Source organism: Siniperca chuatsi, linkage group LG2 (genome assembly GCF_020085105.1).
Source record: "Siniperca chuatsi isolate FFG_IHB_CAS linkage group LG2, ASM2008510v1, whole genome shotgun sequence".
Lineage (NCBI taxonomy): Eukaryota > Metazoa > Chordata > Actinopteri > Centrarchiformes > Sinipercidae > Siniperca > Siniperca chuatsi.
In genome coordinates, this window is record NC_058043.1 from 5,384,378 (window position 1) to 5,411,695 (window position 27,318).

Consider the following 27,318-nt stretch of genomic DNA (forward strand, 5'->3'; position numbering starts at 1 on the left):
GCACACAACTAAGCTATCTCTGCCTGTGGGAATCACTGGAGAAAAGTTGACAATTGTTTGATAATCTTCACACAGAGCGAGTTCTTCTGTCCAACAATTTATTTTCAGAATTTTTAGTAAAGTGTTCAAGATTACACTCTGTGGAACTGACATGAGCATGAGATGAACCGAGCATGATTCAGTGCAACAATTTGAAAATGTTTTATCAGAATCAGAAATATTTTATTGATCCCGAGGGAAAACTCTTTTGTTACAGCTGATCACTATCACGTCAGTGCACACAGGAATGGAAGTACTAAGCAAATCAGAATATAATACACTATAATACAGGTAAGATAAATTAAGTACAAAGTGGAATAAGTATAAAATCTAAAATAAGTGTAAGTACCAAAGTGGATTTAGAGGTTGATAGGTTGATAAGTATGTACGGTATAATAATACAGTGCAATAATATAAGTAAGTTACTTTTGTGCAAATGAAAAATCCAAGTTAAACTTTGCCCAGACTTTTTGAGATTTTAGACAAAAAACATCTGCTCATCTGATACAGTTGTGACAGTGATCCCAAGACTTATCATATTTTGGATTTAGCTGGTGTGTTTGGTCAAAGAGCATTACTGTTTTTCTTTTATTACTTGTCAAAAATCTGTCCATCTTGTAATTTGCATGCCATGCTGCTATCTAAATAACTGAATAACCTGAATTCTGATAGGCTTGCCAGCATCAGAGTATTCATGTTTGGTTATTGTTGAAGATGTGCTCCACATTATTTTTTCTTTGTTTCCATGTTCACATTCTGTATACTACAACAGCAATCCAATAAAGTGCTTTAAACACAGTATTTGAGCCATTGTTATGGCTCAGATAAAATATGTTTAACTCCCATTGGGTCTCCAAACAACATTCTACCACAGGCCTCTGAGAGGTTAACATGATTAACCTTCTGTTGATAGCTGGAAACACCAGAGCCAAGAGTCCATGTGCTCAAACTCAGACTGCAGCCCTGCTGGTTCTAACAGGGAGAAGAATGCTGGAAGAACCCCAAGCACCACCCTTCCTCTTACCTATCATAGAAGTCTTCTCTGTAGTAATCATAGTCAAACTCATAGCCACTGGGGAAAAAGCACAATGGAATATAGTGACTGCACAACAAACATGAACAAATGTCATACAATGTTTGTCATAACATGAGCATGAGACCACATTTAAAACAACACAGGGAACAAAAGCTTTTTGGGGTTTCCATACAGTTTATAGTTGCATATGCAAATCAAAAAAATAAAAATTCACAAAAAAGGCAATAATTACAAACTATGTGGTAGAGACAAAGAAACCACAATATAGTTCATCTCACCCCAAGAGAGAGAGAGAGAAATAAAAATGACAAAGACAAAAGAGAACCTGGCAACAGAAACTGAATTCTTGTGAATGATGTGCAGTACGTTTAACGTTTCCTGACACATTTTACAATTGCTGTTAGCACGCATGAACTTTTAGCACATGTCACGGAGACACTAGTGTAAACAAGAGTGTAGGTTTGGTTCCAAAATTTGGGGGACACGATGAAGGCAGAGGTTCTTCAACCAAACAATAAAACTTTGCAACTATTTAGCTGTAAACTATGTAGAAATAAATACTGCCCTATACTGAAACCAATTGAATCAAATTACTTTGTAATGTGTAAGTGATCGCTTATTGTGACAAACCCTGAAGGATTTATCAACCAACTCTGGAGTTGGTTTGGTCTCTCATAGTTTTGTTTCTATGGCCTGTAACTTTACTGTTCTAGTTCAGTTGCACTGCTCTCGTCAACCCATTTGCAGCAACATGAAACTGTTTTAAGGGAACAAGCTCTGATAAACCCACTGTACGCTACCTAAACCACAATAAAAAGCAGACAGACAAAGTTCGAGACTAGCTGGTGAGGAAAGTGGAACGTCTATAGCTGCTACAGAGCCAGATATTTTTCTCAGGAGCTGGTGGAGACAAAAACAGAGCTAAAAATGGATGCGGTGGACACAATCACAATGCCAAAGGGATGATAATGTTGCTCTCTGTCTACTGGATGTTTAAATATGCAAAGTGCATGCTAACATGACAGCTATAGAAACCAGGGATATGTGATGGCTGTCATTTATGTTTTTCTGCCCCCTAGATTAATGCAGCTTTAAAATATTCAGGAAATGTTTTTGAGACATCTGCTTTGAGACTTCTTATGAGATGCTGATTTTTTGCTCACCAGCAAATTTAGCATGACTCACTACACCTTTTCAACACAAGGAAAACTTTGATACTAATTACTATCGTAGAAAGAATTAATTCATTAAAACAAATGATTAAGGTGTCTAAGGTTAAAAAAAGCACCTTACAGACAGTGCCATGTCTTGTATGGTTTTGTATTGGAAAGAAAAATCTGAAATACTGTCCTCTTACAATAAAACTTCAAGTCTGAATTCTCTGTCAAAAAAAGTTAGACAGCCTTTAACTGTTGAGGGCTGAGATGTTTAAAATAGAAGCCTGAGACTTTTTCAGGGTGTTGTTGTTAATAAAACACTTACAGGCCTCAGCCTCCACATTCTTCAGGGAGTTGTTATCCAGTGTGGGTGGTTTTAAAGCCTTGGCTCTCTTCAATTAAAGTGGTTTAGATGTCCGTCCCATATGAGCACCTGTATTTGTTTTTGTGGTAAACATTTGTGGGTATAATATTCTCTTGTTGGCCTTCTAATGTAGATCCGACCTTTAAAATAACCTGTGTTTGTTTAGAAAAGTCCTGAAACACAACAAGATCTGCCTACAAATGTGAATGACAGACTGAGTGACACACTGATCAATCAAACCTGTATAGAGAAGCTGCTGATCGCTTCAGGCCTTTGGCTCTTGGCTTCGGTTCTCCTGCCATGTTGATATCTGAAACAAGAGCAGAGGAAAAAAGAGGAGTTTCTTAAGTTATTATGAACACAATTTACTAAAATCCCATCCAATTAAAGAGATGTGTATCCAAGGCCCTTTAATCTTTAAAACAGTCAGATCCCAAAACATTTAGTAAAATATCTGTATGACAATACAGATACAGACAATACTGATTCAGAGAAAAGCACAGGGGTGAAATATAAGTGGAGAGAAGGTAGCATAGCTTATTGTAGGGAAACTATCTCTAAAGGTGGATGGTGTGCTGGCTTGCAACTTCCACTTGAGGAAGCTGTTGAGCCATTTTACAACATCTTTTCTACTCTGTCTGCCCACCATGACTGTCAGTACAGTCAGCTGTTCAGCTGTTCAGTTATTCCGTCAGTCAGCTTTCAGTGGACCCACATTGGCCTGTCAACTTGCCATGTATAAATAATCAGAAGGGAAGTAAGAAATCTGATTTCTGCTGTACTGTCTGTGGCTTTCCTCCCTTGTTTGGGGTGACGAGAAAAAAACCCTCAAATCCTTCACTCAAGTCAAGGAGGAATACCACATTAAAAGTAAATGTCCTGCATTGCTTACAGGGCTGTGGTGGTAATTGAAAAAATGTGGATAAACCCCTAGTTCATGTTGCTGCTGCAGCATGGACCAAGTCAAATAAGAGATTGAGAAAAATCTCTAATTAAACATAATGCACTAGCTTTTGTGCTGTTTTAATGTTTTGAAATTATGAGAATAAAAAAAGGATGAGAAAAAAAAGATGCAATCTTAATTACAGCAATTTAGGATTAATGAGGAAAATGCATTTTTAAGAAACAAAAGGTCAGGTAAAAAAAAATCTGTGTATTTCTGTTAAACAATTGTTTTGATGTTTTCCTGTCAGGAGTTTGACCACACCACAGGACAGAGACTGCTCTTCTTAAGGTCTTAAATTACATCCGCTTAAACACAGACAGTGGAAAAGTTTAAGTCTTAGTATTATGGTGCTTAGTACTCAGTGCTGCATTCGACACCGTCGACCACAACATATTACTAGACAGCCTGGAAAACAAACTAGACAGACTTTCTGGCACAGTGCTAAACTGGTTTGAATTCTATTTGAAGGACAGGGACTATTTTGTGTTGATCGGTAATTACACATCTGAGCATACAAAAATGACATGTGGACTCGGGCCACTAGCTCAAATTATGGAGAACAACAATATATCTCACCATAATAATGCTGACGACACACAGATTTATATAACAATATCACTAGGTGACTATGGTTCCATACAAGCACTGAGTAAGTGCATCGAACAAATAAATGATTGGATGTGCCAAACTTTTGTTGAGTTAAACAAAGATAAAACTGAAAGGATTTTCTTTGGGCCCAAAGAACAACGACTAAAAGTCAGTGCTCAGCTTCAGGCGCTAACTTTCAAGACCACAAACCAGGCCAGAAATCTTGGTGTAGTCATGGACTCAGACCTAAATTTTAAAATCCACATTATGACAATTACAAAATCAGCCTACTATCACTTTAAGAATATATCAAGAATTAAAGGACTTGTGTTTCAGCAGGATTCAGAAAAACCTGTGACGCTGTCTTTACAGGTTTCTCTAAAAAGTTGTTCAGTCTAATTTTTATTGTACTGTTTAGACTGTTTTATTCTATATGCACTTATTTTAATCTTCTATTTACTTAGTTTTAATCCTTTTAAATCAAATTTATTTATGTGTGTTCTTATATTGTCTTTATATTGCCTTGTGTTTCTTTTATATGTTGTCTTAATGCCTTTATGTCTAATGTAAAGCACTTTGAACTGCCTTATCGTTGAAAGGTGCTATACATCTAAATTTGCTTTGCCTTGCCCTAAAGGGGTGAATTTATGGAACAGCTGTAGTGAGGAACTGAAAATGTGTCACACACTGTAAGTTTAAAAAACTATTTAAAACATAATTTACTGGACAAATAAATAGGATGATTGCAATGAAATGACGCCATTAGCATAGTACGGCTAGTGTAAAATTTGATGTTACTTTTGACATCAAACAGGTAGTGTTAAGGCGCGATAAGCGGTTGCTTTGGGCTACAACTTTTCAGTCTGTAGAAAAATATTTTTTTGCCAAGTTGCATTGTTTTGACTGTACTTGTTGGGAGTATTTGTTATTTTTTGTTGTTTTTTTAAATTATTTTATCCCAAATTGTTTTAAATTTCAATTATGTAATATAGATATGAATAGAATAAGATATGTAAACCAGTAACATGCTCAACAACTACCTTGTTTATAAATTGTGAAAAGGAGATCATGAATCAAGAACTTTGTGTTTTTCTTATTCAGCAGACTACTAGGGTTCGTTTGTTTATCCCAGCATGCACTGGATGTGAGGCAGGGAACACCATGACAGCTCAACAGTCTATCATTGGGAAATGTAGAGTTTTTAGTTCACCTAACCTGCATGATTTTGGATTGTGGGAGGAAACCAGATCCCCTGCAAGAAGCCCACACAGACACAGGGAGAAAATTCAAACTCCACACAGAAAAGGCAGAGTCTGCTGGCAGATTTGAACACAGGACTAAGGAGGAGTTATAAACACTGAGCCACTGTCTGTCATGAATAAGTATGTATCTCATTCTGTAAACTGGGTAAACTGTGTACTGCATACATGTAGAGGGATAAAAAGTGAAATATTTCTCTCTGAACGCAGTGAAGTAAAATTATTGTGTACATTAAACTGATTATCATCTTATAATGTTGGACTATAATAAATGGTTGTATCATATCACTCTGTGGTCAGGAAATCATATTCAGTCAGACATTTAAGTCAAGGAATTGTCCATTCATAGCAAATGTTTATATATTTAGATTTGGAGGAGGTGAAACCAAAAATGGAACAAATATGGAGGAGGTTGGGGTGAGCTTCAGCAGCAAACGGTGTTGGCGTGAGCATTTTATCAGAGTAATAGTGTGAAATCTCAAGTTGTATGAATGAAACATGATGATGCCAGTACAAGCGCCACATCATTTCTCTGCCTGAACAAATGCAATGCTAATGCAATTTGTATTTGTTCATTTCTGGGCAATGTGTTGCTACCTAGAGACAAAAAGATGTTACTGCAAGCAAACATAACACGTTTTTATGTTTCAGGCTGACTGGTACGCTGGCCTCATTTGCATGCTATAGTTGCGGTCCATAAAATGTCCACAGAGGTCATACTGTGTCGCTCCAAGATACAGATGTTTCTATGGTTACAGTCATGCTAAATTATGACTTAAAGGGCAGCTTTACCTGAGATAAAATATTTTTAATTTCACCAAATCAGGACTGAGGATAACAAAAGGATGGATGGACAGATAAGAATGGAAAGTGAATTTTCAGCAGCCAGAGGCTGAAGATTCAAGCCTGTTAACTTCACCGTGAAGGGGAATGTGTGTTGTGTGTTTGAGGCAGTGATCCAGAAGTCTGACCGCAGCCAGGTGTGGAAATGGCTGAGGTCCAGTTGTTTGCAAGCAGACACACACACACACACACACACACACACACACACACACACACACACATGCACAAACTGTTATTGATCCTCCCCTTTATGACCTAGGGAAAAAACTGTGCAGACACACGCATACACACACAGTCTACCTGCTGCTCCATATGCCTCATTCACTTTGCTTTGTCTCCTGCAGAGTCTTGTTATTCAAAGGGGAAGTCCCTGAATGCAGCACACACACACAAATGTTCTTTATCGACTCTTCCAATGTCTCTCTGAACAGTATGTCCAAAAACACTTCACTCCACTCTTCTGCTGATCTAGAAATTGGAAACTGTCAGCTCTCATTAGCGGTTTGCTAAGCAGTTTGTGAATAAATTGTTCCCAAAGCTAAGGTTCGGTATCCTTATGTTTTCACCTAGCAAAAATCTAAGAGTTTCTATATACGATACTTTAACTGTATATTTGGGTCAAATACTTAAATAGATTTACAACAGAATTGCCACGATCAGTAACTTCGCTTGCATAGGTGAAGTAAATCCACTAACCAATGTTGTCCAGTTAGAGACTGAACTACCAATTAACTGACTGGTAGCATGCCAGCTAACTTGGGTAACTGCCAGCAAGCAGTAGTTAGCTTAGCAAACCGTTACCAGCTAACTAGCATGGTTTGTTTTAGGATTGTTTTATGATTGCTTTTGAGATGTCATTGATGACATTTAAGGTATTTCATGTCCTGGCTTGAGATCATACTCAGTATTGCTCTCACCTTACTAATCTGAGTTAGCCCATTGTCCTCTGACAGGAAGCTACTGGCTGTTTCAGAGATCAAATTTAAAACTAGGAGCGATGGAGCTTTTTGCTGTTGGACCTACTTGGCTGTGGACGACCTCATTCTAGCAAGTAATTATATGTTAAAAGGGTTAAACGTGTCTCATAATAAAAACTCATATCTCCTGTCATCCCAGTAAAGCAGGTATGATTGGAGAGCTAAAAAGAGAGGGATAGTGGTAGCCAGACATGTAAAAACAGAAAAGAGTCAGGTAACTAAGTAATACAGAAAATAAGACTCATATGATCCCCATACACACACACACACACACACACACACAAGCTGCAATGGGGCAGAGAGCATCCCTTAGTGGCCCCTTAGCTGTCACAGCTTTATACTTGATTACACACAAACACACACACACACACACACACACACACACACACAGATACATACTACACTGAGAGAGTCTATTAAAGAAATGTGCTCGCAGCTCTGCGGTGATTGAACATAAACCAGTTGAGTTCTTCACACCAGCTCGCTGACAGCTCGTCTCTTCCTGCTCCGCCGGGGGAACAGACAGACGGAGGAAAACGCTCCAGCAGCTTAAAGGCACACACTCCGCTCAACTCTGATTTCCTCTGGTATTTTATTGCACAGTAACACAGAGGAAAGGTGGGAAACGTACAGCATATGTAAACAATCAAGAAGGAAATTGATGTAATGATGCTTAAGGTCCATCAAAGGTTTGTGCAGTCAGTAAGTTCACTGAACTTAAGTCTGATTTCACAGGATATTGCATAAGTGTATGTTCTCAAGAAATTATTCAAATCAACCAACTCAACTCTGTTTGTGTCCCATCTCATATGTTTAGCTTTTCATTTCCCCAGAAAACTAACTTGGGGAAAGATGCACAAATATTGTAGGAATAGGCACATTTTGTATGCTAAGAGAGAGATCATGCCTAAACCAAAACATACTTACAAACTGCATCTTGTCATATGTCATATCTCGTCTGCCCTGTGAAAAAGACTCATCAAACTGTGAGGCTTTTAATGCTGGGCTCTGAGTCCTGACAACTCCAAGTAAGAAAAAAGATTAAGCTAGCCCTGGGTTTTTCTGTAGCCTGCAGTGTTGGTTTCCCCAGAGCTTAGACAAGCTACAGGTGAGTCTACCTGTCTTCTTCAAAACAGTAACCAAGGGAAGTGCTGAAACAATTAGTCAATTAATTGATTGGTAATTTAACAGAAAATAATTCAAACATGTTTGATACTTGATTAATTGTATTTATTTATTTAAAAGTATTTTATCGGTGGTTTAAAGTGATGCTCAGATACCTTTGGGTTTTGACTACAAACAAAACATGCAATTCGAAGACATCACCAGGGTCCTTTTTTTTTTTTTTTTTTTTTTACTATTTTCTGATATTCTATAGACTAATACAATCAATTAATTGATTAACTAGAACTTGGAATCTTTGTAAGTGGACATTTTCTGAAACCTCAGAGTTCATGAGTTTTGGCATACACCAGCATTCTAAAGAAATTCCAGCTCAGCAAAAAAAAAACTTTTCTAATTTTAATGACATTCTTGTTGTCTACTGATCTGTTGTTCCTAAACGTAAAGATGTAAAAGTTTTTAAAAATGGAACAAGGAAATCTTGTGACTTGAATGCCAAGCATAATGTACACTCCATGTTGAAAATACAACCTCATTATTTCCATTTGAAGGTAGGATAACATCATCTTAAATGGTTTGTGGGTAAATCCTTCAAACTTCGAAAAAAAGTCTCAAACAGTTATCTACCACAACCACTGCATTTGTCTTTTCCTGCTTTGTAAGTAGAGCTATAATTCACGCTGTGTCACGTGGACTTACCCAGCGTCTGTCCGGCCAGCACCCTGCCGTTCTCCCCGATCACAGCCCCCCTGGCATGCCTCTCACTGGCGTACTGGACAAAGGCGTAGCCCTTGTGCACGGAGCAGCCCAGCACCCGGCCATACTTGGAGAAGATGCTTTCCACGTCTGACTTCTTCACCACTGCTGTGTTCAGATTGCCGATAAACACCCGGGAGTTGATGGATTTTGGATCTGTCTTGTTCGTCACATTGCTGGTCTGGACCTTCAGCGACATGCTGGAGAGATGGGCGAAGGAAGCAACTGACAAATGGATGGATTGGGAGGTAGAGACGCAGACAGATGGTGATCTGAAGAGAATAAAAGGGAACAGATAACTGGTGTTAGTCACAAAAGACAGATAATGGAGGACAGCTGCAACCCATTATCTAATAACTGAACAAAAATCACCAAACCAGCAGTAGTTACCTTTCTTTATTGAGCAAAAAAGTGTTCATTCATTGCTCAGCACATGAAGGCATCTCAACACAAGCCTCACTTATAACACTCAGTCAAAGAGCAGCAGCAGATTTTTTAACATTAAATATAGTAAACCCTGGTACAATCCTGGAACATCTTTATAAAAGATTCATGAATGAAAAGGAAAAAATGAATTCTTTAACTAAGTGATAATCAGTACTGAAGGGACTGTTCACAAAGTAGTCATTATACACAACCCGTGCCACTTGGATTCTGACTACTCAACTCATTACTAATATAAGTTCTTCATGTGAAAGGAAAAGAACAGCTCCAGTCAAATCAAAATATCTCTTGGGAAAAAGAACAACAACCAACAAGTTTGCTCTGATCAGATGAGTTGCAGCAGACCAAACCATCGCCGCTTCATTACGAGACAAGCTCAATCGATCTCAGAGCAGGATTTGAAAACAAAATGTAGTTTTTATCCCTATCCCGCTGTGTGCCGATTCCCTACATCCGCATAACAAATGAACAGAAGCTGAGAAGACAAGTGGAGAAAAAAAAAAGATGGAGGAGAGGAGAGGAGGGGAAGAAAGAGAGGGAGCACTGGAAGGAAAGGAAATTAAAGAATGACACAGGAGGTTGAATTAAATTCAACTTTAAAATTAATTAACACAATTAAAAAAATGATGGTAACAATAGTTATATTACTCATTAAATGCCTTATACTCTAAATTGTCATGATGAACCAGCTGATAATAACAATATTTACAGCAGATGTATAATAAACTGAACATTCATTTAGTAGCTGGATTCTATCTGCATCATTTTACAATCCGTTTTGTAGTTTAGGCGACTGGACAGTGCTGCTTTGTAAGCTTTAAAAATGTGTGAGCTCCCTCTAGAGACATATCTAAGTAGCACATCACAACAATTACATCCTGTAGCCTAGTAGTAATAGGCACAAATGTACTGTTACTGCACTGTTCTTGTTCCTCTTGTTATTGCAGCAGCAGTAGTAGTAGTAGAGTTACATTTATTTATTTATTTTAACAATAATGGTAACATTGATAATGGAAATATTATTTGGTTTGTTTATTGATGAAGATTGCACTTCCACATATTTTGTGTGTGTGTGTGTGTGTTTTGCCTGCTCTATAGTTAGCTACAGAAAATATATTTCTTTGGTATAAAGAAGATTGAACTTCCAACTATTTGTGTGTGTTATTTGTTGTTTTTTTTTTTTGGGGGGGGGGGCACCACAAAGTGATTATTACGCTTCGAGCATCCAAATGGCCAGCAGGCCCTGACCCAGATGAAGACCTTAGCCACTCTGAGGCTGACTCTCAAGCTGACTCTCAGATGTGCACAGGCTGCTGTAAAGCTCTAGGAGATTAAGACACATGTTTCATCGCTGCTTCAGTTCTACTTAGCTTTCAGATATAAACTTGGCATTTACAGAAAGCTAAGAGAGCCATGTAAATGAGTGAATGACTCATCTAAACTACTGATAGTGGGAGTTAAGTCTGACATATGAGTCAGCAGAGAGAAGATAGAACAACTTGTGGTTTGTTTTTCTATCAACAATGTCACGAAGCAGACGGACTTCAGGAGACAGAAGACACCATTGAGTATTTGACATGGAGCTGAAGAGTTATTAGTTCCAAGAGTCACACATCACTCACACGTGTATTTTTCTTCTTTTTTACTCTTAATTTTGAATGGCTTTTTCCCATTCTTTGTGGTCCATGTCGCTGCTGACTCCCTATGTTCTCCTCTGGAGGGTGACAACAGCCACACATCCGTCTCCCAGAGCTGCAGACTTGAGCTTTGGACTCAAGTCAGTCTTAATTCACAAAAATGAGGACTTGAAAGGACTTGCTTGATAGATATCACTTGAGACTTGTATACTTCTGCTTTTTCACCTGGAAAAATTCTGGCACAATAAAAAATAAATAATGGTAAAAATAAGATTAGGTACATAAAGAACTTTGGAATGTAAAAATTTACCATTTACAGCTTTGAAAGGAAAATGGTCAAATGATCACCACTAAGTGACCTAAAAGACTTCCATCTTGACTTAATTAAAGACTTTTGACTTAACTTGGACCTCAGAGACTTGGAATTTGAAATATACTGAATCTCTGCAGTGCCAGCGAGGAGCTTAAAGGTGCCCTGTCAAGTTTTTTGAAAACAAACAAAGTTATGATCACACTCACTGGTGTTACTCACCAAAATGCATTGTGTATATCCTTGAGGTCTAACAAATGTTGAATGCATTTCCTTCCTTCCTTATAAAACATTTACAAATCAGATTTTTTAAGTATTTTAAATCCAGCATTGTTTACATCCACGTTTACTTGCAAGCAGTCTTCCCTGCCTTTGCTGTCACATTGCACCATATCTTGGCATGTTACTGCCACCTGTTGATCAGTGGAATAGTGTGACATTATTGGCAGGACTGTGTATCGCCTCACCTGCGTGTGTGTGTGCATGCATGTGCATCCTCATGTGCGCAAGATAAACTAAATGAGGACCAGCTCATAGAAAAACAGCTGCATAGCACCACAAGAGGTCAAAAACTCCACAGGTAACCTCTAACCAAGAGGGAGTAACATACACTACATGGGGGGGCACTTCCTCACAGTCACAACTAATTGCTTTAGTAAAGTCTAGTAAATGATTATAACACTGGAAAATTAGCTTTTAAGCAGAAAAAGCAATGTATCAGCAATATTAAAAGCAGTTTTAAGAGCAACACTAGGTTTTGGTTTTTTCTATTTTAAGTCTCAGTTTCATTAAGTCACTGGAGAATCACTGTTCCTATCAGTTGCTCGCTCCCTTTGTGCTGAGCAACTCTGAAACTGACAAGAACTTGAACTCAAACAAAAGCACTGAAATAACTACTGTAAAACACCACAGTACATCTCCCCACCACTGAAGGAAAAAAAACAAACATTCCACAGAAACTACAACCAAAGCAAATCAAATATTATATGCAGTTTTAAAAGCGTCAAAAATATTTTGAATATCAAGCTGTGATTCATGCATAAAAATACTGTGTGTGGTGGTATTTAAAATTCATGCAATATGAAACAAAAATTAAATTCTTAAATCAAATTAAAGCAATGTAACAAATGCAACCATTAAAATTGTGATTTTGTTGTGTGTCAGAGTCATCAGATCAGAAAAAGTAACAAATCCACAAAATAAGCCACACATACACATACACATACACACACACTGTCCAAGTTAAAGTGCAGTTTGTTGTTTTTTAGAAACATTGCAGAAACAAACTTGCCTGCTCTTGTGTCACTCTGTCCTTCTATAGCTCTCATATTCTCTCCCTTTCGTTACACGACATGTCAAAATGTATGTGAGCAGATTTCACCCATATGTGACTGTAGAACATGTCACTTCAAATCTCTTCTGGGAAGATTTTCCAACAGATGTTGGAACCCGGCTGCAGGGATTTGCTCCCATTCAGCCACAAGAGCATAAAGCCTGGCTCACAGTCGGCGTTCCAGTTCATCACAAAGGTGTTGGATGGGTTGAAGTCTGTGCAGTCCAAGTTCTTGCACATCAAACTGTGAAAATAATTTATGAATTTACCTGGCTTTGTGCACGGGGGACATTGTCATGTTGAAACAGGAAAGGGCCATACACAAACTGTTGCCACAAAGTTGGAAGCATGGTGTTGTCTAAAATATAATTTAAAGCCATACTATTAGATTTCCCCTCATTTGAATCACACCAAGGGGTCCAAACCATGAAAACCAGACCTAAACCAAAAGTAGGTGGACAAATGTCTGTCCGCCTACTTTTGGCCATATAGTCTATCTGTCTTTCTTACTGCATTTCTGTTTCTGCTTGCCTCCACTTTTCTCTCTCTCTCCCTCATTAGAAATATCCAGCAGTGAGTCTGGGTTCCAGGAAGGAAGAAATGTTTATGATTCAGTTATGCTGACTGTGTGTGTGTGTGTGTGTGTGTGTGCATGTGTGTATTGCAGAAAAGAAGAGACTGCTTGCTTTCAGACCTGCACCTCAAGAAAAGTTAAAAGGTTAAAAAGTCAAGTCAAAGCAACTTTCTTTGTGTGTGAGTATGTGCTTGATTTGATGATCTCTGGTCTTTTCTGCCTGACCTTTTCAGTGACGGACAGAGCCATCTTAAACCTGATTGGTCAAACTCTAATGAATCAAATTGAGCTTGGCCCCGAGGAACCTGTGTGTGTGTTTGTTTCAGAGGTCCACATTTAGTGGACAACAGAATTGTGTTGATCCAGCAAAACCAAAGTGTCTGTGTGTGTGTTTGTGTGTATGTGAGTGAGTGAGTGAGAGAGTGAGTAAAGGTTTGTGTTGTTTTCAGTTCCTGTGTGTGTTAGCAGTAAACAGGTATTTACTAAGAGAAAGAAAAGACTTAAATGGAATTAAATGCACGCACATATACACACACAGGAAGTCGCAGTCTGGCATTTTTGAGTTTCTGCATGAAGAGTTGTTTATGCACCATTGCAAGTACTGTAGGCTGCTCTCTCTCTTTCACACACACACACACACACACACACACACATACCGAGAAGGGGTTTGTCTACATCCTACAGAGATATGTCTGTGTGTGTCTGCATGCATACATACATTCTCCTTCCACACACATACACTCACATACACGCACTAATAAATGAATTAATAAGCTTTGACTGATCACTAAATTATAATAACATTTAACAGGTTCAAACTATTCAAGGGTGGATCTTCCTTGAAGAAGACATTTCTATGCACAGGCCTCTACATTAGCATAAGAGGTGATACAAAGATAATCTAAGCCAAAGTATGAATAGGCTCTCAGTATTAATCAAGCTTTACTCCCAGTCGAGTGTTACATATTATCATTGTAAAGCATTGTAGAAGAAAATGCACCAATATCCATAGAAAACAGCCTTTGGTGGAAACAGAGGAACACTTCCTGTCTCAGCACTAACAGAGACTGTGTACTAAAATGTTAAAGCCCAATGATCTCATGCTCTATAAGCAAATTAGCTTTAAAAGCTTCCTCCTTTAAGGCCTCATGGTTTGATGATACGTACATACATTAGCATAAAACTGGATAAAACTTCTAAGCCCTCTAAATGAATCAGAAAGCTGACTGTATAGTTTTAATGTAAATTGTACCTTTTAAACTCAAATGAGCTTCAAATCATAGTCATATTTTTATTTTCAATTACCATTTTCCTAAAAAATCTGTTAGTGCCCACTTGTAGTGTTTCTGTAATCAATTCAGTTGGACTGTTCAACTGGATAGGATAAGAAAGCATCCTGCACTCTGTCCAGCTATGGAGGCTGGAGTGTGCCACAAACTGGGATTGGACAAATTTTTAGGTGGCAAACTGCTTACACGTCTTTAAATCAAAACAATCCCACTATTAAGAACTGTAAATAAATAAAATCAGGAAACAAATGAATTGTGGGACAGACACAGTGAATGTAAAACCAAAAATACAATGTAAAAGCTGTTTTAAAATGTATTTTCTGATTCCTTTTATTAACGAATCATCTCAAGCCAGAATAAGGAAATAGAATTGTAAACTGACAAATGTAATGATCTTTTTTTAACTTTGAATCTATTACATCTATTGTACTATTGTCATTTAAATGAAAATGTAATTAATTGATTTAGAATATCTTTTTTAAATTTATCAGTGTATTCAGTGATTGTAATTAAACTGTAAAACATTGGGATTCTTTCTTATATTTTGTCTTTGTGAAAATGTACCTTTATCACTTTTTGTACCATTTACATTGCTGGGTGGCCTGAAAACCCTGATGCAGTGACCTGAGCTGATGCCCTGAGTCTGGACAAAACCAATCAGGCCTCCATATCCATGCTGCTGAGGTGCCCTTGAGCAAATAACCCAAACCCTGCCAGTTGAAACTGATGTCGTGTTCTGTCCTGAGAACTAGCAGCTTCATGGGTCCAGCTTTACAATCAAATTAGCTTTATTTCCTGGATATTAAATTAAAATGAAATTGCACACACACCCTGCTGCAGAAAAGGCAGCCTCTCTCTGTGATTCTGTGTATGTAGGATTAGCAATTAAAACTAACACCATAGGGGACTGCGCTGTGATTATACAGATTATACAAATTATGTCTTCAGGCGCTGTTGGAAATATTACAATTATGATTTCAACACACGTGAACACCATGACAGAGTTAACATGACACAGAGGTCATGAAAGTCAGAGATTATGGACTGATTTTCAAGAAACTGATTTTTACATTGATCATGCAAATTCTTGATACTCAAATTGAAACATGAATGAATTTGTATTGTCAGATTTGATATTAAAAGTAAGAGTCTAACATTTGGTCATTATTGCTTCCAATTTCAAACTTTTTGAAAACTATTTTGAGGCAAAAATGTATCACTGAAAACACTTTTAAATTGTTCTTGCAATTCAACCGTGCTCTTTATAATATTATTTACAGAGACCCAACAAATCTCTGTACTGCTTTAGCATGCTCATGATTAATTCATGTTACTCTGTATTTTTTATTTCTGTACATACTGTCTGCTACATACAGCATACTGCTGAGGCTTGGTTTAGTTTAAAGTGGGCTCCCTGTAGTCGACATCATAAGATAAACAATTCTGATTTGTACAGGTTTTGCATTGAAATGCATATTGCATTTGAGTTTTTTTTTTTAAAAGCAGTTTAAAGTACTCCCATTATAATAAGTTTGCTGTAAAAACATTAAACAAATCATAGCAACTTCTGCTCCACATTGTTATGCTCAATGTGATCAATTTACAGTAATCATTTTGCAAATGGTTAAATGCTACTTCTGACTGAGCATTTGAACTTCAAGGGTTTGAGACATTTCTGTGGATGTTTAGATTATTTTTTTCCACCAAGAAAACCATTACAATATTGATGTGAATTCAAGCTGACTGCAGCCACTGTTCTTTGTAAAGGACAAAACTGCAAACTTTTACAGCCATCCTTCATGCCTATAGGGGGTAAATATTTTTGTTCACTATAAATAAAATCTATTTTACACAGCAATTAAAATATGAGGGAAGTGCAGTCTTGACTCACTTTTGCCTTGTTGCTGTTGCTAAAGATACCTTGTATTTACAATCACTCATATATATTCCTCAACTGCTTGATGCTTTTTTTGATGTCAAAAGACATTGGGGAAATGTTGGAAACCACTTATTGAGGTGGTGGAAGCAGGTCGAAGGAAAGCAGGTTCACCATTAAAGTAATTTATATCACAACATTACAAAATAACTATTACAATAAACAATAACAATAAAATATTGTAAAAATACACCTCACTGAACCTGATGTGTTTGTTCCTAGTCTCCGGTGTCAACATGGAATAAGTGATTATGAGCATTGTTAGGTGAGACTGCAAGTGGAGTATCAGGACTGCAATCAGCTTTCACACCAGTCTACATGAACTGAACCAAATTGGCAAATGTACCAGAATCCCTTTGAAACAAAACAAACAGTTTAGGTGTAAAAGCACCCTAAATGGTCAATAACAGTGGAATATGTTTTGTGTGAAGTGAAGTGCTGGAAAACGAGGAGAGGGGTGCTATCAGGAGGATTTTGGAGAGCAGTGAGGGTGAGCGAAGAGAGGCTGTGGCTCAGCAGGGGGACAATAATGTAAAGTACATCATAAAAAGTTGAGTTTTCAGCCTGGAAAACAAGAAGTGACTCCGCCCTTAGCGAGGGAAGGTCATTCCACCACAGAGGTGCCGGCAGGGAGAAACACACAGACAGCAGTAGCTTTGGGATTAGAGTCACTTCCATCAACTTTGCTCACAACACAAGGTGGTAATGCTATGATAGAATGAATCATTGTGGGCTTCCAGTCAATATTCCCACAGCTAATGCTGATGATATATCACTGAAGCACTGATTTATTCACATATAGTGTTGACCTTTAAAACTATGAGATAGCTTCCGCTCCATGTCCTCAGAGGTTTGCATTAAAAAGAGAACAAGTTTCACTTTCTCTATAAGGCAGACCTGATGATGAAAAAACTACAAAACAAGCCCCATAGAAATGGCAGATATACAGATGTCAATCTAAAATATGAATATAAAATGAAAAAAAGACCTATAAAGTGACACAAGTGATCTAGAGTGATTAAAAACACTGGAACAAAAAAATCTTTCAGTGACAAAACTAATACATTTCCTTTCCACTTACCTGCACCTCATTCCTGAAAACAACAGACTCTTCTACTGAACAAACAGTTGTAACTCTGAAATACAGACACATATTGGAACATTTATTTGTTTGTGTAAACTGTAAAACTAATGTTCACTGTCTTGCAGCCAAGGATCACCTCAAAGACAAATACCATCATCCTAGATGCCATCAACCAGCCAAACAACAGTATAAAACAACCGAACATCTCCAGTCCATAGTCCATATGGCCATTCACTTTAACTTTTCCACAATTCATAGAGATTTTGTCCCACTGAAAATAGTAAAGACCTTGACAGCTTTCTGCAACTTATTAACATAAGTGCAATTTATCTACATCCGTGTGGCCTTGAGGGTGACATAAAGTTCGTCATCTGCCCATGTATGCAAGGGTCTGGACAGACTGTCAGCGTGCAGCCCAAAATGTATTTGGACAAACATATGTGAACATATCCAGCTATGTGGAGACACTCAATGTAGTTGTTGTTCCATGCACATCTGGTGTCCTTGTCCATTTTTGGACTTTACCAACACCTTGTCTATGTATATACTGTATGTAGCTAATCTATCAACCCACCTGTCAATGTTTCTATAGTAAATAGAATAAGAAGTAATAGTCTTTCAGCACATTCAAAGACACACGATCACATCACCTCTGTTTTGGCCTCTCTTCACTGGTTACCAGTTACATTTAAAGAACTTCTGGACTGGCTCCTAGCTATATTGCTGAAATGCTGCCCGCCTACGAACCAGAGTGCAGTCTCTGATCCTGAGGCAGAGTTCTTCTGATTGTTCCCAAGTTCCTGGTTCCAGATCAAATGTGACCAGGGTTTTGCAGTCAAGGCCCCAAAGCTCTGAAACTAACTGCCTGAGTATCCAACACTTGCAGACTCAGTAACATCTTTTAAATCACTTCTCAAAATCTTTTTAAAATGCTTTTATTAATGTTAGTCCTAATTTTATTAGTAGCAGTAGTAGTAATCACTATTCAATATTTATCCCATCTACTGTATCAGCAGGAGGTCAAGGACAAACACTAGAGTCTGTTGTAATCCAAAGCAATTTCCCTGCAATAAATAATTTCTGAGGCTGTGGTTAATGTTATAGTTACACTATATTACATTAGATTGTGGCGGTGTTCATGTTATTGTGTCCTCCTCTGGTAGCAAGAGCATGGTACAGTTTTTGGACATGGTTAATAATGAACCTGTGGCTCAACGAGGCCATCCAGCAGCATGTTGAGCTGGAGCAGCTCTCACCTGTATTCACCTTATCAGTGTCATGTGTGAAGGGAAGACGTGTAACATGTTGTCCATTCAGAGGAGCAGTACAGAGAAGGACTGATCTTAACTGCCAAGAACATGGCCTGTTCAACACCCTGTTCAGTCAGCATTGTGTGTGAGTGAGAGAGAGCGGGGGAGATAGATAGAGACACAGAGAGAGAGAGAGAGAGAGAGAGATTAGAGATTACTATATTATCTTACTTATCTGCATATATTCTAATAGCAATTTTTTTCATGTTTTTATTTCACACATGCTTTTGGCAATGTTGACATCTGTTTTCCCATGCCAATAAACAGAATGGGGGGGGGAGAAAAAAGGAGTGAGTGAGGAGTCAGTGTGTTTGGCAGAGATAACAAGACAGACCTGGACAAATGTGGTACAGCAAGGAAACAATTTTCTTCTCTAAGGAAATGAGAAATGAGAGAGAGAGAGACTAATTTAGAGTCACGGGTTAATTTGTTTACAGTTGTTGTCATGTTGTTAGTGTGTAATGCTGAATATTTGACCTTCAAGTAGAGACTGGCAATTACTAATTTATCTCCATCACCATCTCTCAAACACACATGTTTGCACTTCACCCAACATCTGTGGCTGACCTTTCTAATTCTCTTGTGGCTGAATGGGAGCAAATCCCTGCAGCCAGGTTCCAAAATGTTGTGGAAAGTCTTCCCAGATGGGTGGAGGCAGCAGATCAATGCCCATGGTTTTGGAATGACATGTTCAACTACCACATATATAGGTATAGGTGTAATATTTGATTCTCCACATAATTTTGACCATGTAGTGCACATGTCCTATCCTCTAACCCTTACCGTAACCTAAACCTAAATTTAACCAGACACTAAAACCAAGTCTTAACCCCCAAACAGCCTCTTTAGACACCTGGATGTGATGTCACAGTTTCATATTAACATTTGATACATCTAGAGTCAGTTTTCAGTGTGACTGTTTTCTCAAGAATAATCAAAAATTTCAGTATGGAGATCCAGTGAATTCACTTCACTCTGGAAAAGAGCATCAGCTCAAGGTGTGTGAATGTGTGCATGTGAAATAATGCATATATTCATGCCACACATTAAACTTTTAAACACCAACATACAGCGTCCCTTCGTTGCTATTTGAAATTCTTTTAAACCCTCATTTCCACTCTGATCCATTCGTGTTGCTCAAGACCTTCTGACACACACACACACACACACACACACACACAGAGAATTATTGCTTGAGGTAACAGCTGTGGCAAAAGGATAAACTCAGATCCATGAAACGCAAACAGACATACACACACACTGGTTCTTGGCTCGATGCATAACTGAAGAGTTGAGCTGGAAGCCCCCGAGCAAGGCTGCAGGCTGGGCTGGCACACACACCAGACACACATGACAGCCCTCACAACACACACAAACATTCACACACAAACACATGAGAATCACACACATCAAGACTCTGACTCAAGGAACTCAGACTGGAAATGATAAGAGGACAAGCACACACAAGCTACACAGAAATTCTCCCCCTCTTTCTCTCTCTAACACACACACCTTGGTGAATAATGGTTTAGCTTTGGCTTGGATAATGATAATGAATAGGCCCTCTTACCTGGCATAACCACTCTGATGATGATGATGATGTGTGTGTGTGTGTGTGTGTGTGTGTGTGTGTGTGTATGTGTGCGCCTGTACCTGACGTTTTTTTAAAAAAAGCATTCTCTTGCATTAAGGCTAGTACTATACTGTATCTGTAGCCCTTTCTCTCTGTCTATACTTCTGTCTTTTTCAATATCTTTTGGTCTGTCGGTCTGTCTCTATAGCTGTGTTTTTATCTGCTCCCTCCTCGCCGTCACCTTGCTCTCCCCTCTCTCTGGCAGATCAGTGCAGAGTGTTGCCACTTCAAGTCCCTGCAACCTACGAGTCGTATTAATGTATTATCACTGAGATATGGTGAATTGAACAGAGAAATGTGGCTTTAGAGTCCAGAGTAAGAGAGAGGGAAAAAGTGAGAGATCATCCTTTTTTATAATAGTTTTTTCTTAATTTGTAGTTAGAACGTGTCTCTATAGACACAGGCTGCAACCTGAGTGTGATAAAACTACTACAAATACAAAGTGTATTCAAGATTTGTGAACCTCATCTTTTACTACTACAGTCAGAGTCTTAAAACTTTCCAATGATCCATATGAGCTTTTTCCACCACCTCTACATTTAGGGTCTAGTTAGGTTTATCCAACTAAAACTTTGTTAATGTTGAAGAAGAATGTAGTCATGGTTAAAACAAAACAACATTTACTTATGGTATGGGATCGCATACAAATTTAGGAGACAATTTTACATTGTTGCATTTAGTATTGGGTTTGTTGAGGGTATATACTTCTCAATGACAAGCTATTCAGAACTTGCAAAGAAAAGTAAAAGGAATCACTTGCAGCTGTATTAGAGTAGCTGTCTTGGATGACCTGTCATCCTTTCATTCCGGTGCCACATGGAGTCAAACCATATCTTACTCCATTAACTTTAGCTTTAGTATGATATCATTACTGTAAAGCTCAAAGCTAAATCAGTCCAGGGCCAGTGGCCAGTGGGAAAGCTGTCTTAACTAGTCCACAGTTATGTATATTAGTCCTAGATTTAGTCTTGGCATTAAAAGCATTTTATCAATGTTCTTAAATCTATGAAATTACTCATATGCCTTTCAGGATTTCGGAGAGCTGCAGAAATGTCCTCACCTGTCAGGAGGTGCCCACAGGTGGACAATAATAAGATAAACATGCACACATATTCCCAGACAAGTAGAAATATAAATAAGAGCAGTTTTATTTAAATGTTTTTCACAAAAGATAGTAATTGCATTGAAACTTTTGTGTGGAATATATATCTACAAAATATCGTAGAAAAGGTTTCAGTCATAGTCATCTGGACACTGTTTTCAGAATCAAGACGTTTCGGCTCCCATCCGGAAGTCATTCGCAATGACAAATGTCAATTCAGAATGACTTCCGGATGGGAGCCGAAACGTCTTGATTCTGAAAACAGAGTCCAGATGACTGAAACCTTTTCTACGATAGAACACTCCTGGACGAATGAGGGACTACACAATCATATCTACAAAATCCATGCCCACAAACCAACCAAACTGTAATTTTCATTGTGAACATGCCCGTAAACAATATAGTCAGACAAACAGCACATCTTGTTTGTGCATCATTAACTTACTTTTGATTCCCATGCTCACACAGCAGATACTGTATCTAGCACCAGCATTCGAGGTAGCAAAATCTGCAGTGTTTACAAGCGGGGCTTCAAGGTCAGAGCTGAAGGAGCTCAGTCTGTCAGCAATGGACCAAATGAGTTTATCTCACATAGGACATACATCACCAGTTCTAATCAGCACTTTTTAAATTAGTATGATTCTTTTCTTCCTCAAAGACTGATTGAATTAGTAAACTCTAACCAGAAAACTCTTACTGTCTCCTCTTCACAGTCTCACCCTCCATTGTTTGGCTTTTACAGCTACTTTCACAATATTAAAAGAAAACACACTGATGGAAATGTACCTTTCATTTCTGGGTCCATTTTATTGTTTGGTGGTTTGTTGTCCTTGAGGCAAAGTGGGCTCTGCAAAAAGCACAGCCTTTCATCACAAAATAACTCCTGGACTGCTTTGAACATAACAGAGTGATTATGTACATTTGACATTGTAAAAACAGCTTGAGGCTTTACTTCAAAACTAAAATCTTATTTTAATGATTTCCTTACTACAGGCAGTTCTTTGATTAATGTTACAGTGTCATCCCAAATGAAGCCTCACTAAAACAAACACACAATTTCTGCAATTCCAGTGCACTGACAAAGGGTCAAGCAAAAACCCAGCGATCTGCTGTAATTACTACCGCTGAGGTGCCATTAAGTGAGACCCCTATGGTATGGTATGGTATTAACCCCCCACTGCTCAGTGGCCCATGGATCAAACTGCTGTTGTATGGGGCAGCTTTTAGATGTATATGTGTAACTGTGAGTGTGGAGATACAGATTCTCATCTTTGCATTAAATTAATGTTTTTGTCCTGTTATTGAGTTAGGTAAGATGCACAAACATGATCAATCAATCAAACAATCCTACCACATTAAATCAAACTTCAAGGGTCACTATTTATGTTACTTCACTAAACAATGTGTAGGTTTGGTATGTTCCAACCAGTAATTTATCCACAGTCTGCTTAAAAATGTGGTAATATGAATGCTTTTTCAGAACATAGGTGTAGACCAAGAAGCCATACCACCCAAATGACGTGTTCTGAGACCAGTTCCAGTCAAACTGGAAGAAAAGCCACACAAACATTTCACTAAAACATATTCAGTGGAGTTCTTAACAATGAAAGAGTACAGAATTACTTTCAAGCCCAACTTGACGCCACACTACATTTTTTCCCAGAAGGCCATTGGAAGAGGGGTGCTTGCGTGGTTTCCCCCATCTATAGATTGTTCTCCATTTTCCTTGCAAATGTCATAACAATAATGACCCTTGTTTCCTGGCAATCATGATAAACAGCCACACTTTACTGATGAAAGACTACGCAAGTGGACAGCAGATTGGAACAATTGTAAACAAGTCTGAAAGCAGACCAGCGGGGTAAGCAGGAGAGGGGACAATCCAACTGTGGTTTGGATTCCAAAAAACCAACCCAGTGTGAAAGCAGTGTAAGGGCTCAGTGACACCAGCATTTATAACAGCAAAATTTCAGGCTGAAATTAAATCATTTTAATAAAATCACTGCAATCAGTGGATTTGATGGATTCGATTCAAAATGAATTTTACTGTGCCACTTTGTGATATGCATGGGCATAAAGTGGAGGAAGATGATTGGGGGAGGGATGAAATAACCTGGTAAAGATATAGCAGCATCATATATTGGTGATGTTGACTGAGATAAAGCCACTTACAGACCTCTTTCTTTTTTTTTTTTTTTTTACAGTGCATCATTGAGGAATCTGACAACATTAAGGCTTTTATTGGTGATACATGCATGCCTGACAGCATGCTGTTCACTGTTGGCTTCATCCCAAGTCACTCCTCCGTTCCCACTCAGGACAACATTAGCCGTCTCCATTGCCTCCACAGGTTGCCTATAAATCATTGCCATGCAGGCCAACAGGCAGTAATAGAGACAGATAGTCTCTCTTAGACTGCATTAATGAACTGTTGTTCCTGGAACCAGGACAGCCGATGGATGGATCGATACTGCATTGTTTTCTGCTCCACAATCATGGCAGACCCGACATCAGTTCACTATCGGCTCAGGTAGGCAATTAATAAGAGGGCAATTTACGAACTCAATGATTATTTAAATAGCGATTTTATAGATCCTCAAGAATGATTGTTTCTGCCTCCATTGAGTTGACTGAAGGTGAACTGGTTCTAGTCTAACTTTATTTTAAAGTCAGAAACTGCTCCTTTCTGTGCTTATTTTTCCTTTTTTCCCCCTTTGCATTAAATTTAGTGTATTTGAAAATGCAAAATGGTGCAGAATATTTAATTTAAAGATTAAGGGTTATAAACAACTGGTTAAGTAAAAATCAAGGCTGCTTTTTCTGGTTGGGAAAAAGCTAATTATTATGAGCACTTCCACAATGGAATAGTCTGTTTAAAAGGCTCATGCCAGTGGTTTGCATGTTTTATCTGATTTACCGCAATACTTTACTTTACATCACATTTTACAAACAATACTGCTATGTTTTAGAAATGTATATATATTCAACCTCTATTGGCTTTCATTCATTTCAATTGCCATAATTTACTGGCAGACATTATACATATACATAATGCAGTGGAGACTTTTCACACAGCAACTGTGTAACATTCACAAACATGTACGCAGACTTGATGTTCTCTGCAGTGGATTATGCAACATAAACAATCTTCAAGAGTCTGCTTGATTTTTCATACCTTGCAGAAATGAATGGAAACCAATGGCTGCCTGGAACTGTAGGAAAAATACATAAACGGCACACTCTGGATTCGAAATAGGTCAGCACAAAGATCCTGAATTTTTGAAACCCAGTTAAATGTATTCAGATGAAAGTGAAAGTCCTGATGAGGAAATAAGAACACTGAAGGAGTGGAGAAAAAGATATGAAGGTAAAAGTCAATGTTAGTTCAGATCACACACTATTTCCTCTCTTTCCACCATCTCTCCTCCTTTATCTCCCTTTTCTTTTCTTTACTCCTACTCTGATTCTCCTCATCTTTCTACTTCCTCTTTTCCTATCTTGTTTTCCCCACATTCTATTTTCTCCTACTTTCTCCCTTTTTTATCTGATCTCCACTCAATTCATTTTTTAGATTTTTCCTTTCCTGTCCTCCTCCCTCTATTCTACTTTTGACTTCTTTCTTTTGCCTTTTCCTTTATTGTCTTTTCCAACCCCCTTACAAAAGACTCCTCCTTCTCACCCTTCCTCCTGATCACTCCCTCTCTCCTCTCTCTCTCTCATCGTCTATTTGTTCTCAACCTTCTTCCGCTTTACTCTCCTCTTTTCATCCTGTCTTCCACTTTTCTATTTTTTCCACAAATTTTCTTTTCTCGTCAATTCCTTCCTTTATTCCCTCCCCTATTTCTTTCTCCCTCCCTTAAACCCCACCTCTTCTCCTCCTCCTCTCCATCACAGTGTTTCCTTCCTTGCTTGTTCTTCAGATGATGAACGACTGGTTGTTCCACTCATCCATCTACTGGGCAGCCTCATCTATCTATCCATTGCCTGCCCACACACACACACACACACACACACACACACACACACACACACACACACACACACACACACACACACACACACACACACACACACACTCAAGGTGTACACAGAGAAAAGGATGAAGTGTAATTTGAATGGGCTAGGACCTGCGCGCAAACACACACACACACACATACATACACACACACACATACACCCTCCCTCAGGGTGTGTCAGTAAAGCTTCTGATTAAAGATCTTCTATAGAAAATCAATACCTCCTTCATTACAGCCTTACCTCTCTCTATTTCTCTCTCTTTCTCCACCTCCATCCTTTTCTCTCCTTCCAGGCCTCCCTGCCTTTTCCCTCCTCTTTGCGCTCTGTTTCACTGTCTCCTCTCAGCAGTTGTGGATTATGGGATCAACACTTAAAAGAGGAAATGCTAAGAAGTGAGAAAGAGGCAGGGGCTCAAGCACACACACAAACACACAATACAACATACACATTGGATGTAGGTTTGAGTTTGGGGGCGTGTTTAATTTATTCTCCCAGAGCAGATTATAGCCTGAGCTCGGTAAAATCTGTCCACCCCGGGCTAGTCTGCTAAAATCATAAGCACTCCTACACACCTTGCATCAATAGTGATACAGTGCACACAGTAATGTCTTCTGCATGTTTTTCACCATATCTAAAGGATAAATGTGTTTTAACTGGTGAAAATGTGTCTGGGAACTGAAATTAAGCAGCTTTTGAACTAGAGAGACCTGTTGTTTTTCTACAGTTGAAGCTAAGATTCAGATTTTTTTGTCCTTGTATTCAATCAGACACGGGCCTACGAGCTTTGCAGCTGTAAACAAATCTCCCATCAACCAGCTGTTTCCGTCTTGGAGGCTGATTTGTGTAATTTCATAGTAGATTCAGTAGTTCTCAGTTTATAATCTGGTTAGTATCACACTGAGCACTACTGTATCTAGGTCTATAGTTGGCTAAAACCCCTGGATCAAGAGTGGGCTTTTTAAGAAGAAGTTTAATTACAGATATTTTACAAGACTGTGGGACATAGCCTGTTAATAAAGTCAGATTGATCATATCCAGTAAAGAAGTGCCAACTAAGCGTAAAACTTCAGAATCAGAATCAGAATCAGAAATACTTTATTGATCCCCGAGGGGAAACTCTTTTGTTACAGCAGCTCACTATCACGGCAGTGCACACAGGAATAGAAGTACTAAGCAATCAAATATAATACACTATAATACATGTAAGTAAGTACAAAGTGGATATAAGTATAAAATTAAAATAAGTGTAAAGTACAAAGTTGATTTACCAGTTGATGATAAGTATGTACAGTATAATAATACAATGTAATAATACAAGTAGTAAGTAATAGTGCATGAACTGTCTAGTTAAGTGTAGCTTATTAACATTATTATGAGATGGTGGATATTGCACAGTAGTAATAAAAGTATGAATCAATATATATATATATATATATATATTTATATATCAATAAATAGCCTAGTTGAAATGGGGTCTAAGAGACAGGTTGATGGTTTAGATAAAGAAATCATTTAAGTTAGTTGAAGGAGGTCGATAGGAGAAGAGCAATCTAAATATATAT

At 38.3% G+C, this 27,318-nt stretch overlaps 1 protein-coding gene across 6 annotated transcripts in view; it reads right to left on the minus strand.

Annotated features, from left to right (window-relative positions):
* raly (RALY heterogeneous nuclear ribonucleoprotein) overlaps nt 1–27,318 on the minus strand; it is a 151,118-nt gene that overhangs the window by 57,819 nt on the left and 65,981 nt on the right. For all 6 annotated transcript variants that reach the window (XM_044209810.1, XM_044209829.1, XM_044209818.1 and 3 more), the window contains exons 2-4: nt 9,031–9,359; nt 2,837–2,906; nt 1,064–1,111 (exon numbers count right to left, since the gene is read on the minus strand). In XM_044209810.1, the coding sequence (XP_044065745.1) occupies nt 1,064–1,111; nt 2,837–2,906; nt 9,031–9,359 (447 nt within the window). The remainder of the gene's footprint in view (nt 1–1,063; nt 1,112–2,836; nt 2,907–9,030; nt 9,360–27,318) is intronic.